Source organism: Meriones unguiculatus, chromosome 6 (assembly GCF_030254825.1).
Source record: "Meriones unguiculatus strain TT.TT164.6M chromosome 6, Bangor_MerUng_6.1, whole genome shotgun sequence".
NCBI lineage: Eukaryota > Metazoa > Chordata > Mammalia > Rodentia > Muridae > Meriones > Meriones unguiculatus.
Window position 1 is genome coordinate 64,860,230 of NC_083354.1, and position 16,939 is coordinate 64,877,168.

General features: G+C 44.3%; 1 protein-coding gene across 5 annotated transcripts in view; it reads left to right on the plus strand.

Moving 5' to 3' along the window:
• Window positions 1-16,939, plus strand: part of Lig1 (DNA ligase 1) — a 32,889-nt gene that overhangs the window by 2,826 nt on the left and 13,124 nt on the right. For all 5 annotated transcript variants that reach the window (XM_021659852.2, XM_060385549.1, XM_021659851.2 and 2 more), the window contains 11 exons: window positions 955-1,044; window positions 3,624-3,759; window positions 4,902-5,028; window positions 7,092-7,187; window positions 10,328-10,453; window positions 10,596-10,671; window positions 11,716-11,796; window positions 12,041-12,097; window positions 15,211-15,383; window positions 16,089-16,255; window positions 16,631-16,707. In XM_021659852.2, the coding sequence (XP_021515527.1) occupies window positions 955-1,044; window positions 3,624-3,759; window positions 4,902-5,028; window positions 7,092-7,187; window positions 10,328-10,453; window positions 10,596-10,671; window positions 11,716-11,796; window positions 12,041-12,097; window positions 15,211-15,383; window positions 16,089-16,255; window positions 16,631-16,707 (1,206 nt within the window). The remainder of the gene's footprint in view (window positions 1-954; window positions 1,045-3,623; window positions 3,760-4,901; window positions 5,029-7,091; window positions 7,188-10,327; window positions 10,454-10,595; window positions 10,672-11,715; window positions 11,797-12,040; window positions 12,098-15,210; window positions 15,384-16,088; window positions 16,256-16,630; window positions 16,708-16,939) is intronic.

Sequence of the window (16,939 nt, forward strand, 5' to 3'; positions counted from 1 at the left end):
AACACCAAGCTACACAACTGTAATATATATGCAGAGGACCTATCTCAGACCCATACAGGCTCCATGATTGCCAATTCAGTTTCTGTGAGTCCCTATGAGCCCTGTTTGGTTGATTCTGCCATGGTGTGGTGTCCTCCACCCCTCTGGTTCCTATATTCCTTCATCTCCTTCTGTGAAGTTTCCCTGGCTCCACCTAGTGTTTGGCTGTGGGTCTCTGCATTTGCTTCTATCAGTTGCTAGAGAAAGCTTCTCTGATGACAATAGGGCTAGACACCAATCTATGAGCATAGCAGAATATCATTATGAATCATTTCATTGACTTTTTCTTGTTGCTAGTTTTGTTTGGTTCTATTCTGGATCTCTAGGCTGTCCAGCCTGTTTCCTGGCCATCCACCTCTTTCTGGTACAGCAATATCTATAGTCATGTTTTGGCTTGGAACAATTATGCTGGCTGCAGGTGTATAGTGTACTATACTAGTTTTCCAGGCCTAGGTCATGTGTCCATGTGTCATAGGTGTAAGTGTAGGCCACGCATGTCATATACTAAGAGAAAGAAAGGAATAGATGCTAGCAGACTCAGACCTGGACATCTATTCTAGAAATCTGGGAGGCACAAATCCTCAGTTACTTCTTGTGATAGGAAACCTGAGTATTGTCTGTCTTGGGCTGGCAACTCTTTGTTGATATGTTTTCTATCCTCTTATTTTGTTTTCTTGCCCTTTATTTATTTATTTATTTATTGTGTCCAGAATAGAATAAAACCCAGGGTCTTTACCCATGTTAGGGAAGCCCTCTACCACTGAGCTCCTGTGTCCCAATTGTGCCCCTCCCCTGTCTTAAGATTATATACAAGTAGAGCAGTCTGCAGGGCTGACAATGGTGTTTGGAGCTGCAGGTGTGGCCCAGATGGGCAGAGCATCGATGCTATTAATGACTCCCCTTTTGTTCCTCCAGGTCATTTTTTCAGCCCACAAAAGAGGGTAAAGCGAAGAAACCCGAGAAGGAGACACCCGGAAACATCAGAGAGAAGGGACCCCCTCCAAAGTATGTAAGGGGGCTAGGATAGAGCTTATATATGTGTTTAGCATGTATTTAGCATCTTTTGTCTGCAGGTGTTAAAAACCTACTTCACATGTGCCAGGCCTCAAATGATATTTAATTTAAATAGCTGTCAGCCAAAGGCAGGTACAACTTTAGGCATAGCTGGATCCAGGACTTCAGAGTTCTTGTCAGGACTCTATTTTCACATGCTTTGCATTCATTCTAGACCAGACTCTTTTCTTGGGTAGGGGAACTGGCCACATTTTGATTCATACATTTGCAGGAAAGATGCTGTGTGGCCTTGCTTGGGTAACACAATCATCCTTGGGCCAGAGCATGAATGTGAATACATTTAGGTCGTAGTCCCTAAATTAAGATGTTGAGCAGGAAACCACACTTCTTTTGTCCCTGTTTCCTTGTGAGTAAAAAGGTGCCTAATATCCGATTGGCTGATATCAGATGTGCTTTTTGTTTTTTGTTTTTGTTTTTTGTCTCCCTCTGCTGGGATTAAAGGCCTGGGCTACCAATGCTTGGCCAGATGTACCAAGCAGTATAGGCATTTGTTGAGGTTGGTTATTGTGTCATATACATTGCTTTTTGCAAATTGCATATGAAGGCTTGTGTTCTCTGATTTACTTAGGTCATGCTATATATTTATGTGTTATTGTTCATCAATTTGCTTTTGTTAACATGGCATAAAAGAATATTTTTTTTCTGTTAAGGAACACAGGCTCAGTTCTTTTTACCTTCTTTTTTGTATTCCTTTCTATGAATATCATAGAAGTTAGTTAACATTTCATTTTTGGTGAATATTTAGGTTTTTTCTTTGTGGCTGTAACAGTCTATGCTAATATACCTAGATTTGCTTTTATTATTTTTAGCTAAATGTGTATGTAGTTACATGTGCAGGTATTTTTGTTTCTCTAACATAGGTCTCCATATGAGAAATTATAAATGGTGATTGTAAAAACATTAACTAAGAAAACTAAGGTAGGAATTTGACCTTGGGGCTAGAGAGATGGTACAGCAGTTAAGGGCACACACTGCTCTTGCATAGGACCACAATTTACTTCCCACCAACCATGTCAGGTGGCTGACAATTACCTGTAACTCCAGTTTCAGAGGATCTGATGCCTCTGGCTTCTTGGAACAATTATGCCCATTTGCACCTATTCATACATAGATATATATGTGTATGATGGCTCAGCAGTTAAGAGCACTTGCTGCTCTCCCAGAGGACCTGGGTTCAATTCCCAAGCACTCAGGTGGTGGCTTTCCACCACCTGTAACTCTAGTTCCAGGAGATCTGATTCCTTTTTCAGCACTAGGCATTCATGTGGTACATAAATATACATGTAAGCATAGCGCCCATACACATAAAAATAAATATGTGTATATATATTTAATCAAAAAAGATGTTTTGACTTCTTTCTACTAATCCCTCATAGAGGAAGCACTGTGGCCAATTTGCAGTGCTGCAGCAAACACATTTATTGGCACAGTAGATACTTAATATAATATATCTGATGCGTGGGTAAGTATCTGTTATGGTAGAGCCCAGGGTCTGCCTGTTTGCCACTGTTAGAGGTTAAGTGGTTGGCACAATGCCTGACATGTAATTCATACTCATTAACAAATACCTTCAGCTTATTTTTAAATAACAAAAGTGAGGCTATTGTATATGCAGATTGATTCTGTGTTGTTTGTTCATGGTATTGCACATATGCATTTACTCAGAAAACAGCTGTCAAGTATTTTCTATGTGTCAGATACAGCTCAGGGCACTCTGGGTTTTAAGGGGAACCAAGTGGACAGCTATTCCTCTATTCTCCAAAAAGTCTGTAAGTAAAACTCTTTCTGTGGTACTGAGTATGAACCTGCTTCTCTCTTTGTAAAGAAGTTGTATAGGTTGCATGCCCATCACCAGGAAGTAGGGAGTTGTTACTCATGGTACTCATGGTGGCCTCTGTTTACACTGTGAGCTCTGAGGACACTCAGTACCTGAGTGACTGTCATTGGCATGCATGCCACCATGCCTGTGTCTCCATAAAGCTGGGAGCTTGGAGCTGGCACCAAGGGGACAATGACTTAGAATAATAGTCTCCCTTTCCTCATGTAAGACTTTAGGTTATTACACTAGTCCCTGTGCAACTGAGACTCCTGTGACTAAGAGAAAAGGTCTCCAAATGGCTGTTAGTGTCAAGCCAGTCCCTGGTCTCTGCCAAGAAATACACATGTTATTCATGACATGTCACCACAAGATGCCTCAGGCATGGGATGGAGAAAAGAAGGGAGGAAAGGATATTTTAAGAGCATGTAATGAAGTCAAGTATGCTGGCACACATCATAATCCCAATGAAGTGTAGGCAGGGGGATCAGGAGTTCAAAGTCAGCCTGTGTTGCACACTGAGTCTGAGGCCAGGCCCAGCTACATTAAACCATCTCAAAAGGGAAAAAAAAAAAAAGTGAATGTCATAGAGGCATCTAGAAGATATTTACTGAAATGGAAGATAAGGGAATGCATAGTTTTTTGATCAGTTTTGCCATGCTGCCTGCCATGTGCTCTGTCATCTGACTTCCAGGGTGGCATTGAAGGAGAGGAATCGAGTGGTACCTGAGAGTGATTCTCCAGTGAAGAGGCCAGGAAGGAAGGCAGCCCAAGTCCTGAGCAGTGAAGGGGAAGAGGAAGAAGAAACCCCTGGCACCCCTAAAGTCCAGGTAGGTTCCAGCAGCTTGTTGGTTTTCTTTTCTAAATTTATTTCTGTGCACGTGTGTGTGTGTGTGTGTGTGTGTGTGTGTATCCTTGCTGTGCATGTGGAGGTCAGAGGATAACTTTGTGGTGTTCTCTCCTTCCACTTTCACATGAGTTTTAGGAGTCGAACTCTGGTCTCTAGGCTTGTGCAGCAAACATGTTTACCCACTGAGCCATCTTGTTTACCTCTGGGCTGCCAGTTTTCTACTTACCTATGCAGTTGATTGGAGTAGTACAGGAAGACTCTGGGGACATTGTCCAGGAAATAGGCAATCTCTGCTGTTGTACCTTGAAACAGGAGGGTTGGGGTACAGGGTCACAGTCTGCCTCTTCTCTGTGAGGTGTGGCTCATTTGGTCCTTTGACATCGTGCCTCAGGTACCTCATGGAGAACATACCTCTGCTACTGCCTACTTCACAATTATCCTGCAATTCTGTAGATCAGGTACCTGGAGTGGATTATCTTAGGGTGTGGGCAGGGCCTTTAGATATTGGATTCTCTCCGGGAAGAGAACCCTCTTTCTCTATTTGCTGAGCCAGGCTTATGTTCTCTGCTTTCTGTGGTTACATTTCCTTATGACTCTTCTTGCTTCTGCTTAAGTTTTTAAAATAACTATTTTGTGTGTGTGTGCATACCATGTGTATGGAATCACAGAATAATGTAGAGAGTTAGTCTTCTCCTTGTGCCTTGTGGGAGCTATAAGGGAGGTTGAAAATGTAGTTCTTAGTCTCATGACTACATTAGCTGCAGAGGAGGCAGAGAAATGTAGTCTTCAGGACCATGATTGAGACACAGTCTTTAGTGAGGCCACCATATATATAACTGAAAAAGGACTGAAAAAGGAAGATTCTGTTACTTTAAGAGCCAGAATTAATTTTAGGGTCCATAATAGAGTGAATCTGAGACACTAAAACTTTGTTGGTAGGTCTAATGACACCTAGGTGAGAGAAGGTGGCCTTGGTGGGGATGGGACAGAGGAACTAGAAATGAAGATAGACATAAGGGGCTGAGTCCATTCTACTGTGAAGTATGTTGTAGCTGTGACTGCCAGGTGATACCTGCATCCTTTTTATCCTATTTATTAACTGTTCTTTCTGTCTTCTTCCAGAAGCCTGTGTCAGACTCCAAACAGAGTACTCCTCCCAGCCCTGACACAAGTCCTGAGAACAGCCCTTTTTTCACCAGCAGCCCTTCACTGGACTTCTCCCCGTCAGGATTCCCAAAGCGTCGCACTGGTAAGGACAGGCCAGCTTCTTCCCTTCCATATGTACTACCCATGGTGATCATCCTGCCAGTGGCTCTGATGGTATTCTGTGATGATGAGCACAGTTAACTGTCCCTCAGCTCTGTGACCTGATTCAAACAACTTCACCTTTGCAAAGGTGTGGCTACTTTACTGAGCCACTGAGGTATAGTGCCAACTGCTCAGAAGTGCCAGGATTAAAAGCTGATTCATGTAAAGTGCATGGGCCTGGCCTGGCCTGGCCCACAGTCAGTATATGGTATATGTTAGAAGTTGTGATTATCATGGGGAGTGATGGCTGCTCACAGCTCAACATAGGAACACAAGAGTGCAAGTATATAGAGTTCTAGAAGAGAAGGTAACTAAGCTGAGCCCTGAAAGACAAAGAGAACCAGGTGGGATGGGAGAAAGGAAGAGAATTCCAGGTAGTGTGAAGGAATTGGGAACATCTGGGTCACTTAAGTTTGGAGTTCTGTTATAGGGAGCAGAGAGTTAAAGGGACACTGGATAAAGACACTTGAGAACATTCTAGAGAATCTAGATGGAGGAAGACTTTATGGGAAAGGGCCAGCTGAGGGGCCCACCTGTGAATTGGGGGACTGAGCCTGCTCTGATGGTTTGCAGTGTGGTGACTGAGATGGGGACTTGTAAAGTTCTGGTGCTTTAATTAATGGACATTGGGAAGCCAGTGCAATCTGAGCATCCGTGATCTGTCAGATCTGAAGTGCTTACCAGTTCAGCCAGTGTAGTCTGCAGACTTAAAATTAAAAACCCTACTAAACTCTGCATTTCATACAGGGTGCTCCATCAGAGCTGGCCTCAGCAAGGGAGGACTTTCCAGTGTTCTATGAACAGGTTGGGTGTGGGAATTGGCTTTTTATACAGAATGCTGTCAATTTTTAAGAACCTAAACACAGGCCAAATATTCATGACAAAGTCCTGATGTGTGAATTGACATGTATGTGTAGCAGGTCAGATTTTGAAGACTTAGTGTATATTTATTTCTTTTTTCTTATTTCCCCTTCTCATTACTGTGACAAAAATCTTCCAAAAGCATCTTAAAGATAGGAGAGTTTATTTTGGGTCACAGTTTGAGAGTGCAGTCCATAAGGATTGGGAAGGCATGACAACAGGAGCAGGAGGCAGCTGGTCATGTTGCATCCATGTCAGGAAGCAGAAGCAGAAGCAGAAGCAGATCACACTGGTGCTTAGCTCACTTTCTCCTCCTTTGTTTCTATATATTCTCAGTCCCCAGTGCATAGGATAGTGCCATCCAAATTCAGGGTGAGTCTCCCACAGTTAAAACTCACACCTCACAAAGTTGTGTCTCCTAAGAATTCCAGATTTAGTCAAGTTACTCAGCTTTAAGAAAAGGCTGCTCATAATTTAGAATAGAAAATGTGGTCAGATCATAATTTATGGTTAAAACTAGGTTCTTCTGTTGGCTTTTTTCCCCTCACCCTTTAAATGCTCAAGTTTAATATCACATATGCAGTTCCCTGAATTCTTCCATGGAGTAGAGCTGGGCACCGTGCTGCTCCAGAGATCAGAAGTCAGTGGTCCATGGTGCCTACGGACGGAAGGGTCAGAAAAGGCAAGTGGAGATTATCCCAGATAGGAGACACATGTGCAAAGGCCCTGAGGTAGGAAAAACAGGACATGTGGGAATTCTGACACTGGTGTTTCTAGAATACAGTGTGGTTTGAAGAACAGAGAGGCAGTGTGAGGATAGTATGTTGAGAGAGGAGAGTAGTGGCTGGGTCCTCAAGACTCTCAGACACCAGGCTGAGAGTGCTGAATACATCCTGTTATTTAGTTGAGCTTGTTTTCTTTCTCAAAATAAAAGAAAGGGGACAGTAAAAAACTCACTCATGGTCACAGATTCAGAGCTTGAAAGATGAGGTGTACATTGGTTAGTAGCTATGGCAGGTATAGAAGGGGAAGGGAATCTAGAACGTTTTTAAGTTGCCTCTCTACCAGGCAGTGTATCTGATCTCGCTGGGGCATGCACAGACAAACCATTGTTTAGCCACAGTGCTCCTTTTGCCTTCCTAGCTCGGAAGCAGCTCCCGAAGCGGACAGTTCAAGACACTCCGGAGGAGCAGGATGAGGACAAAGATAGAGCAGCCAAGAAAAGGAAGAAGGAAGAAGGTGAGGGACCAGGATGAGAAAAGTGTGTGTTGTATGTATGTGTGTTTGTGAGCGTGTGCGTGCATGCACAAGTGTGTGCTCACATAAACCCATGACAAAGAATGTTGACCTGAAAGGGTAGGAGAGGTGTGTGCAGTACATCAACTTCTGGATCTGATATCTAAACCTTTAAGTCAACATTTCAGATTTGGGGCCAGGCATGACACAGAAGGATCACTGCCACTTTGAGGTCATTCTAGTCTACACAGCAAGACCCAGTTTCAATAAATAGTTAAATGAATAAATATTCATTACCCCTCACAGGAGCTCATTGTGAAAGCTTTTTGAGAAACATATTTTGTTCTTGAGTTAGTATTTATATATATATATTTATTTTATTTTATTTATTTATTTTTTAACTTTTATTAATTACACTTTATTCATTTTTGGTTGTGAGCCTAGCCTTTAACGGCTGAGCCATCTCTCCAGCCCCACTTTATTCATTTTTATCCCCCCCATACGCCCCTCTCTCCTCCCCTCCCGGTCCCACCCTCCCCCCGCTTTCTGCATGCATGCCCCTCCGAAGTCCACTGATAGGGGAGGTCCTCCTCTCCTTTCTGATCTTAGTCTATCAGTTCTCATCAGAAGTGGCTGCATTGTCAGGGTTCTAGGTTATCTCCATGAATAGTCCTTGGTTGGAGTATGAGTCTCTGGGAAGTTCCCTGTGTTCAAATTTTCTTGTCTGTTGCTCTCCTTGGGAGTTCCTGTCCTCTCCAGCTCTTACTATTTCACACTTCTTACATAAAATTCCATTCACTCTGCCCGTCAGTTGGCCATCAGGCTCAGTATTTGCTTTCACAGTCTGCATCAGGCAGAGGCTTTCAGAGGCCCTCTGTGGCAGGTTCCTAGGTTTCCTGTTTTCTTCTTCTGGCTTTCAGAGGCCCTCTGTAGCAGGTTCCTGGGTTGTTTCCTGTTTTCTTGTTCTTCGGATGTCCATCCTCTTTGCCTTTCAGGATGGGTATTGAACATTTTAGTTAGGGTCCTCTCTTTGCTTAGTATGTTTAGATATACAGATTTTAGTGGGTTTATTCTATGTTGTATGTTTATATGAGTGAGTATATACCGTGTGTGTCTTTTTGCTTCTTTTTTTAAATCTTGTTTTTATAATGAAATTCCCTCAGCTAGCTTTTCATGTAGTGTCCAGCAGGTGTTGTTCTCTTCCCTCGGAGACTGCAGAATGTCATACTGTTGAGAGGGTTTCCTTTATTTTGGGGCAGTGCTGGGAAACAGCCATAGGGATGGGGCCATTGATCATGGGGCTGTCTGTGATTTCATCAGTTGCAGTTGTTAACACAGCCAGGTTTTTGTTCATGTGATAAGAAAAAAAATCTTCATTAGGCTCAATTACCTGAGACTGGTTTGAATTATTTGGTGGCGTCTTGATTTCCTATTGGCAATTTGTAGTCAGTAAAAAATTTCACTTTAAGTTGAAGATTTTTAGCCATTCTGAGTATCTCCAAGTAAAAGGAGTATCTTTGCCCTAAAGCAATTTCCCCTAAGTTAGTGTCTGTGATTTTGTCATTACCCTGGAGTCATGACTTTTTAGTACATATGTAATTAAAAAATGTATGGGCTAGGCAAATGCTCCACTATTGAGCTACATGTGAATATCTTGTTTTAGAGACAGGGTCTCACAGAAATGCCCAAACTAAAAATTGAATTTGTTCTGTAGCCCAGGCAGACTTTGAATTTGTGACTTTCCTGCTACAGACTGTACTCGGTGGGAGTGCCCTTAGGCCTCACTGCCATTTAACTTTTCTGTCTTTCATCAGAAACACAGACCCAAAAAGAAAGCCACACAGAGGCTGAACAGGTAAAACAGAAGGAAGAAAAGGAGGGGGACCAGCTCATAGTTCCCTGTGAGCCCACAAAGTCTCCTGATGAGTTGCTTATTTCCCCAGCTTCATGATCTTGAATTGGGGAGTAACTTGATTGTAGAGGGTGGCTCATTTAAATCAAGGCACATACTTTCCAACTTGGGTTCTGTGTGACCCAAGATAAATATAGGTTCTGCTGTTACTATTGGGTTTATTGTTTGTTTTACCCCATGCATGTAGGAAAAGAGAAGAGTTCTCAACTAAAGGGCTTTTAGACATCATAAGTGCCAGTCAGGTATAACAAACTGAGAAGGTTAAGTTTAGTAAGTGTGACACCTAAGCCTAGTTGCAGGATTCAGAAGTGGGCGTGGTTCTTGCATATGCAAAAGCATATGCAGCTTCTGTTCCCTCTTGTTCTTGAGACCTCTGTCGTAGGTGACGACTGCAAGGACATACATAGGCACATACTTTATTTTGTTTTCTTCAAATGCAAGAAAAATGGTACTGTTTGTTCAAACTCATGGTAAGCATTTTGTGTGTGTGTGTGTGTGTGTGTGTGTGATATGCTGGTGGTAGAACCCAGGGTCTGACACATTCTAGGCAAATGTTTAATACTGAGCCACACCTCATTCCTCTCACTAGGGGTTCAGGGTAGGTGCTCTGCTACTGAGCCACACTCCCAGTTCTGAATTTTATTTTTCTGAGACAGGATCTTACTATGAGGTCCAGGGTGGCTGTATAGTTTTGTAATCCCCCTGCCACTGTGTCCTGAATAGCTGGTACTTGAGGCTGATGCCACCCAGCTGGGTGCTCAGGTTTTTTCTTCCTTCCTCCCTCCCTCCCTCCCTCCCTCCCTCTCTCTCTCCTTCCCTCCTCCCTCCCTCCCTCCCTCCCTCCTCTATATAGTATTGTCTGCGTGTACATCAGAACACCAGAAGAGGGCACCAGATCTCATAGATGGTTGTGAGCCACCATGTGGTTGCTGGGAATTGAACTCAGGACCTTCTGGAAGAGCAAGCAGTGCTCTTAACCTCTGAGCCATCTCTCCAGCCTCAACTGAAGTTTCTTTTCACTACTATTCTTAAGCCTTCCCATTTCCTGCCCATTGTCAGCTGTGCTTTTATTAACTCTGAGGCATGAACTTTAGGCTAGAGAGACCCTGCATTTGCATAACAAGTGGAGAAAGGTTGGAATTGCTTAGTTTTCCACATATAGGGCACTGTGACTTTGAGATCTAAAAGTCAAAAGGTAGAAACTGTATCACCATCTACCCTCTCTCTTCAGAGTCAGTAACCCTGACAAAGACAGAGAACATTCCAACGTGTAAGGCCGGAGTGAAACAGGAGCCTCAGGAAGAGAAGCAGAGCAAGCCTCCTGCCAGAGCTGCCAAGACACTCAGCAGCTTCTTCAGTGAGCACCTCTTTCCTCTTTGTCCCTCTGGGCTATGCAGACAATAGATTGTGCAGCTCTGTTCAGGGAATGCTGACTGGACAAGGCATGGGATATGGGGAATGTGAAGTAGGGACCCTCTACTTCTTGTCTTCCCTTGTAGCTCCCCGGAAGGCAGCAGTGAAAGCTGAAGTGAAACAAGAAGAGTCAAGTACTCCAAGAAAGGAAGAGACCAAGGGGTGAGTCCGAGTCTGAGTGCCCAGGTCTGAGAAGCGTCTCTTAGCACAGTTCCTTCTCCATGTCCAAGAATCAGCTTGGGCTTCCTCTTCTTACATGGCTTAGCCATTGGTCTATGTTTTAGACACTTTTGGCCCCTATTGCAAGGCCTTAGGTTGCAGGCAGAATAAGAACTGCTCAGAGACATAGTTTGCATACCCATTGATTGCTTAGCTTCTTGCCTGACTTTTCGTCTTCAGTCTGACCCACAAAGGGATGAGGGCATGTGACAAGGTAATCATGGTAATAATCCTTGCTCCTCATCCTTACCCGTCTGCCTAGAGTGGTTTGTGTTGTTTCTAGGACAAAATCTTAAGCCTCTTTGTTCACTGATCTCACCCAAGCACTCCCTTAGCACTCACTCATTCCACCATACAGAGCTTACCAGGTTGAGCGCATGTTCTGGAAATAGCAAGCACTCTGAAGGCCTCTGTGCCAGCCTGGGTGGCTAGTGGGTATGGCATATGTAGAGCCACTTCTTTTTCCTGATAACCACTGTGGATTAGAGTTGTGGGACTCTGAATAGGCTGCTAAATGACTGCTTTATTGTGATTGGGCCATTCTTATACCACTGGTTATGAACGTAAGATTTGGTGAATGGACAGTCTGGTGGATAGGTTGATAAATGTCCTATAAAATAATAGGATCAGATCCCATTCTTGCTTTACTGAAAATTGTATGTAGGTTGGGGTTATGGCTCAATGGTAGAGGACTTGTCTAGAATCACCAAGTGAGGGCCTTGGGCATGGCTCAGTAGTAGATTATCTGCTAGAATACCCCAGTGAGGGGCTGGGTCATGGCTCAGTGGTAGAACACCTGTTAGAATCCCCCAGTGAGGGGCTAGAGGCATGGGTCAGTGGTAGAGCTCTTGCCTAGAATCTTCCACTGAGGAGATGGAAGTGTGGTGGCCTTTGGCTTTGTGAGCGAGGCCCAACATATGGTAGAAACATTCCATTAACTTCTTAGACCCAGAGTTAAACAATTTTATCTTCCCTTTGCCTCCATAGAACCCTGGATCCAACAAGTTATAATCCTTCCAAGAATAACTACCATCCCATTGAAGATGCCTGCTGGGAACACGGCCAGAAGTAAGGAGTTACCTTCCCATGCTGTCTAACTTCTGTCCCTGTGACTATGGGAGGCTGTCACTTTGGCCTCTGTTGGAAGAGCTGTCATATCTCTCCCTTGCTTGTTCTGGGAACACAGCACCACGGGAAAGGATAGTGGATAGTTGCCTCTGCATTTGTCCCTCAGGAGGGTGTAAGGAGGCAGGCTAGATACAGGATGTTTGACCTATTCAAGTGGTTCTCATATCTCTTTCTCCTTTCCCAGGGTCCCTTTTCTCGCTGTGGCCCGGACATTTGAGAAGATTGAGGAGGTTTCTGCTCGGTAATTATTTTACTCAGGCATGGGGCCAGGTGCTTCGTGGTTCTGTTCTGAGCATGGTATTGTGTGCTGCTTTTCTGTCTTTCTTCATATCTTCTCATGGTCACTGTCCATTCACAAAAATGGCTCTCATCATTTTGAGCCCCTTCCTGAGAAGACCCTCAGCATGATTTCTTTTCCTTTTGGTTTTTGAGACAGGGTCTCTAAATAGCCATGGCTGTCCTGGAACTCACTTTGTTGGTCAGGCTGGCCTTGAATTCACAGACATCCACCCTCCTCTGTCTCTTGAGTTCTGGGATTCAAAGCGTATGCTCTATGCTTGGCTATAGCATCATTTTTGATGGCATATTTTCTTGGTCTAAGTGGGTCCAGTATGTGCTCAAAGGCTGCACACAGTCAAGATAGCTATGACTGTAAATTGAACACAGAGGTTTTACCCTTACTGCATTGTGAGAACTATCTCTCATTGACTGGAACTCAATTGTGCCGTTCTGGAGTATGAACATTACAGATGCCCTCAACTGTCAGTGTCAAAGGTTGAACGTGCCTGTGTGAGACATAGAGTCAGCCAGGTTTGCAGGATTAAAAAATAGATTCTAGGAACTACAGGAGATGCTACATAAAGTGCCTTCAGCCTTGCTTCTATATCTCAAGTGAATGGAAGTCTAGTCTTGGTTACAGAGAGTATGACCTCCCTGGCCCAGCTTCTTCTGCAAAGCCTTCCCTCCTAGTGATGCTCAGTGTCAGTATCAGTTGTCCATGTTGGCTCCTTTGCTCCTTTCCACAATCCTATCCCTTGCTGGCCTCCCATATCTAGGGCTTTCTTCTGTGTGTCTAGGTATTATGGGGTGCTGCCTGTTCTTATCTGTTCAATCTTGTTTTTACTTCTTCATGTTCGTTTAAGCTTTCCTGGTATATATAAAATTTCCTCTAACATTTAGTCTGCCTTCAATGATTTGTCCTTAGAAGTATTTCCTTGGGAATGTTTAAGAACTTCCCATAGGGTGTAACCCCACAGTGAGGTAATGGAAGACACAGGAAGGACTTTGAGTACCAGGAAATGTAGTTCAAAAAATGGCTTACAGTAGCAGCTGGGTGAGGCGGTCAAGAAAACAGCATTGCTCTGCTTCCTGTCTGTGTGCCTATGGAAGGCTCTCTGAGCCTTAGTTTCCCCATGAGTAAAGGGGAAAGCATACATCTATGTCTTCTATGGAGACTGAATTTATTGATATGACAAAGGGGGAGGGAGACATTAGCTTTCACAGAATCTCATATGTTGTCTACTTGGAAGGAACTGTAGGTGGCTGTCCTGACCCATAATCCAAAATCCTGGGGTACAGAGGTTATCAATTTTGTGTGTTTGTTTAAGCTTTTTTGGAAGGTTTTCTGGGAACTCTCAAGACAATAGAGTTTTAATGTATCTGGACTGGTTTTCTTTGTGTTGATGTTTTGTTAGGGTTATGGTCAGAACCAAGAAGAGCAGAATCAAGATGTCAGCACAGGCTGATATTGTTCTTCAGGCTGTTAGTGACAGGGATTTCTGCTTTCATTTGCTTTGTGACATTTGTTCACTTTTGCCCTGGTTTCTAGTCTGGGATTCCCATCCTTGGTGTTTAGCTGGCTTGTCCTCAGGCATTCTCTCTCTCTTTGTCCTTTGTGCTTTAGCTAAAGCTGAAGGTTTTGGTTGTTTATGTGAAGGTCTCAGTTTGGATTTGTAGCATGTTTCATCAGAAGTAGTTTTAGACAATGCTTTGTCACTGCATATGATGTCTCTAGTCTGGTCCTCTGTCACCAGGCCCCAAGGCTGCATGCCTGGCTTCTCCACTGTGCAACTTCCCTCTTGGCAATCTTTTGGAGACTTCCCGTTTTGTTTTTAAGCTTTACCCATTGTTTCACCTCTGTTGCTATCCCAGGGCAGCAGAAACAGATTGCCATTTGGAGAATTAAAACAAGAGAAAGTTATTTCCCCACAACTCAGGTAGCCTGAAGTCCAAAGACAAGATGGTGGCAACACTTTGGATGTTAGTAGGCAGGATGACTCCTCTTGAAGCTTGGAAAGAGAACTTGGCCCACCTTTTAGCTTCTGGGACTCCAGCCAGCCTTTGCATTTCTGGCTTTTATATATCACCACCTTCTCTTTCCATGTCCTTTTCTGAGAGGTCCTGGGTTTAGAGCTCACCATAATCCAGCATGCTTTTCATTTCATCCTTAATCATACCTACAAAGTTCCTGTTTCCAGATACGTCACATTCTGGAGCTGAGTAGGCATGGGTTTGGGAGGAAGATGCACATCCCAACATCCAGCAGTTGATTCTTTTCTGGAACAGCCATCCTTCCCTGTGGTTTTTGCACAGGGGTGAAATAGTGATTCTGTGTTTTTCTTTTCCTTCCCTTCCACCTTTCTAAAAGAATTGTTCTTCAGGCTTGTTCTAAGGAAAACCCAGCCTTTTCAAAAAATTTGTTGTTTTTTTGAGACTGGTCTCATGTAGGCCTTGAACTGCTCTTTCTTGCCTCCACATCCTGGGTGCTGGGTTGCAGGTGAGTTTCCACACCCTGATTATATGGGGATTAGTATATGTTGTACAGTCATTCTTTCAACTGAACTATATCCTCAGTCCATATGGCCTCTTTAGTTAGGCCACATACATTGAGCAAACAGCAAGCAAGTTTCTGTCTGTGTCACCACAACCAGCATTCACAGGGAGCATGGCCATCATTTTCAGTGGCATGAGAGTCCTTGGCCTGAACCTCAGCCTGATGCTTCTTAGCTTCCTGGCCTTGGGCAAGTCTTTCCTGTCTGTTTTTTCACCTGTAAATTGGAGATGATAATGTCTTCTGTCTCAGAGTGGGCATGAGGATCCATCAGTTAAATGGTGGAAAAGGTTAAGACCAATACCTTCTTGAGGAAGTTTCTGGGTATGGCTGCTGTTCTTTGTTAGTGATTACCACCATCTTCACTGTCATTTTTTTTCACAGTTCCCCTTCCACAAACAAGCTATCATTGTTCCTTTGGCTCTTCACCCCCTGTTTTCTCATATTCCTTTTATTTGTTCCCCTCACTTCCTGGCACCCCACTGACCTTTAGATAGGTGGACCCACCCTGGCCTTTCTTCCAGGCTCAAGATGATAGAGACACTAAGCAACCTGCTACGCTCTGTGGTGGCACTATCACCTCCAGACCTGCTCCCTGTCCTCTACCTCAGCCTCAACTGCCTTGGGCCACCTCAACAAGGACTAGAGCTGGGCATTGGTGACGGTGTTCTTCTCAAGGCAGTTGCTCAGGCCACAGGTAGGAGGGACCAACAGGAGGGGCACTTGGAGGGTGTGAAAAGTTGCATTGTAGGATGTAGGTGGAGAAAGAGGCCACTGGGAAAGAGTACTTGACGGCCAGATTTTCAAGGTCTAGGCAGTATAAGGTGGGGAAGCACAGCCTTTGTTGGGGCAGGAGCTGTGAGATTGAAAGGAGGGGTGAGGAAAGACACTGGGGCACAGCTCAGCCAACTGAGTTGTCTTGGTTGCCTGCTTGTCCATCTTGCCAGCCTTCTGCTTTTACCTCATGTATGCCATGAATAGGACTCTATTTTGGAACATAAGCAACGGCAAGGCACATTTCATATTGTAATTGCTATTTTTGAAAAGTAGAACAGTAGAAACACAGTATAACAAGAGGGTGGAGACTGCTATAGACCAACTAAGGCTTGTACAGGCAGCCTTCTCTACTTCCATTGGCCTCATCCCATCCCATGGGTTTCAGTTCCATCTGCACATGTCTCCCAGTCTAGGTGTGCTCACCTAGCTGCTTGTCTTCTCTGAATGACTGTTGCTTAGGCTTCTTACACTAACCTAACAGGAGCAGGCACTAACTAGTTGTATCAAGGAAGCAATCTGTAGGAAAGGGGAAACACCACAGGCCCAGGTAGCTGGAGAAGCATCCATCTAAGGAGACAGGTAGCTGCAGTGTCCTTTCCTTTTCCTACCCCACTGTTTCCTTAAGGTCGTCATCTGGAGTCCATCCGGGCTGAGGTGGCTGAGAAGGGTGATGTGGGGCTGGTAGCTGAGAACAGTCGCAGCACTCAGAGACTCATGATATCCCCACCTCCACTCACCACCTCTGGAGTCTTTACCAAATTCTGCGACATTGCCCAGCTCACTGGCAGTGCTGTAAGTGGAGCAGCCTGGCTCATCCCAACATCCAGATGTCCTGGGACCTAAAGCAAAGCATGTGGTGGGGACTGTGTGCCTTGATTATTGGGGTCTGAGTATTCATTTCTGCTTTTATGGTTTGCAGTGTTTCTTCCCATTCTCCTCTGGAGATGCTAGCACCTAATACCATGCTTCCTGGGGTCAGGACTCTTGTTAATGCTTGTTGGAAAAAGGGAGAGTGGCAAAAAGAGCTAGCACATTGTCATTGTCCTCAGAGCAAGAGGCTACAACAGGTGGTGGTGGTAGTGGTGGTAGCGGCAGTGGCAATTTTTTTCAAGGCTGAAAAAGAGTTTCTCCTCTGATGGTTCCTTGCCTATTCTTCACTTTGTTCAGTCTATGACCAAGAAGATGGACATCATCAAGGGCCTTTTTGTTGCCTGCCGCCACTCAGAAGCCCGGTTCATTGCCAGGTAAATATGGAGCTCATGAGACTGGGGAGGCATATGGGCCTAGTTGGTGAGTACTCGGCAGCTTCAGACACTGCTAATACCCTTTCTGCTTTCTCATGAGAAATGTACCATCATGACCCAGTTATGACTTTGTGTTGTTACTTTTGTTTGTTTGCATTACTGTGGTTAAACTACCTGACAGAGGAAAGGAATATTTTAGTTCATGGTTTGGATAGTTTGGGTTCATCACGGT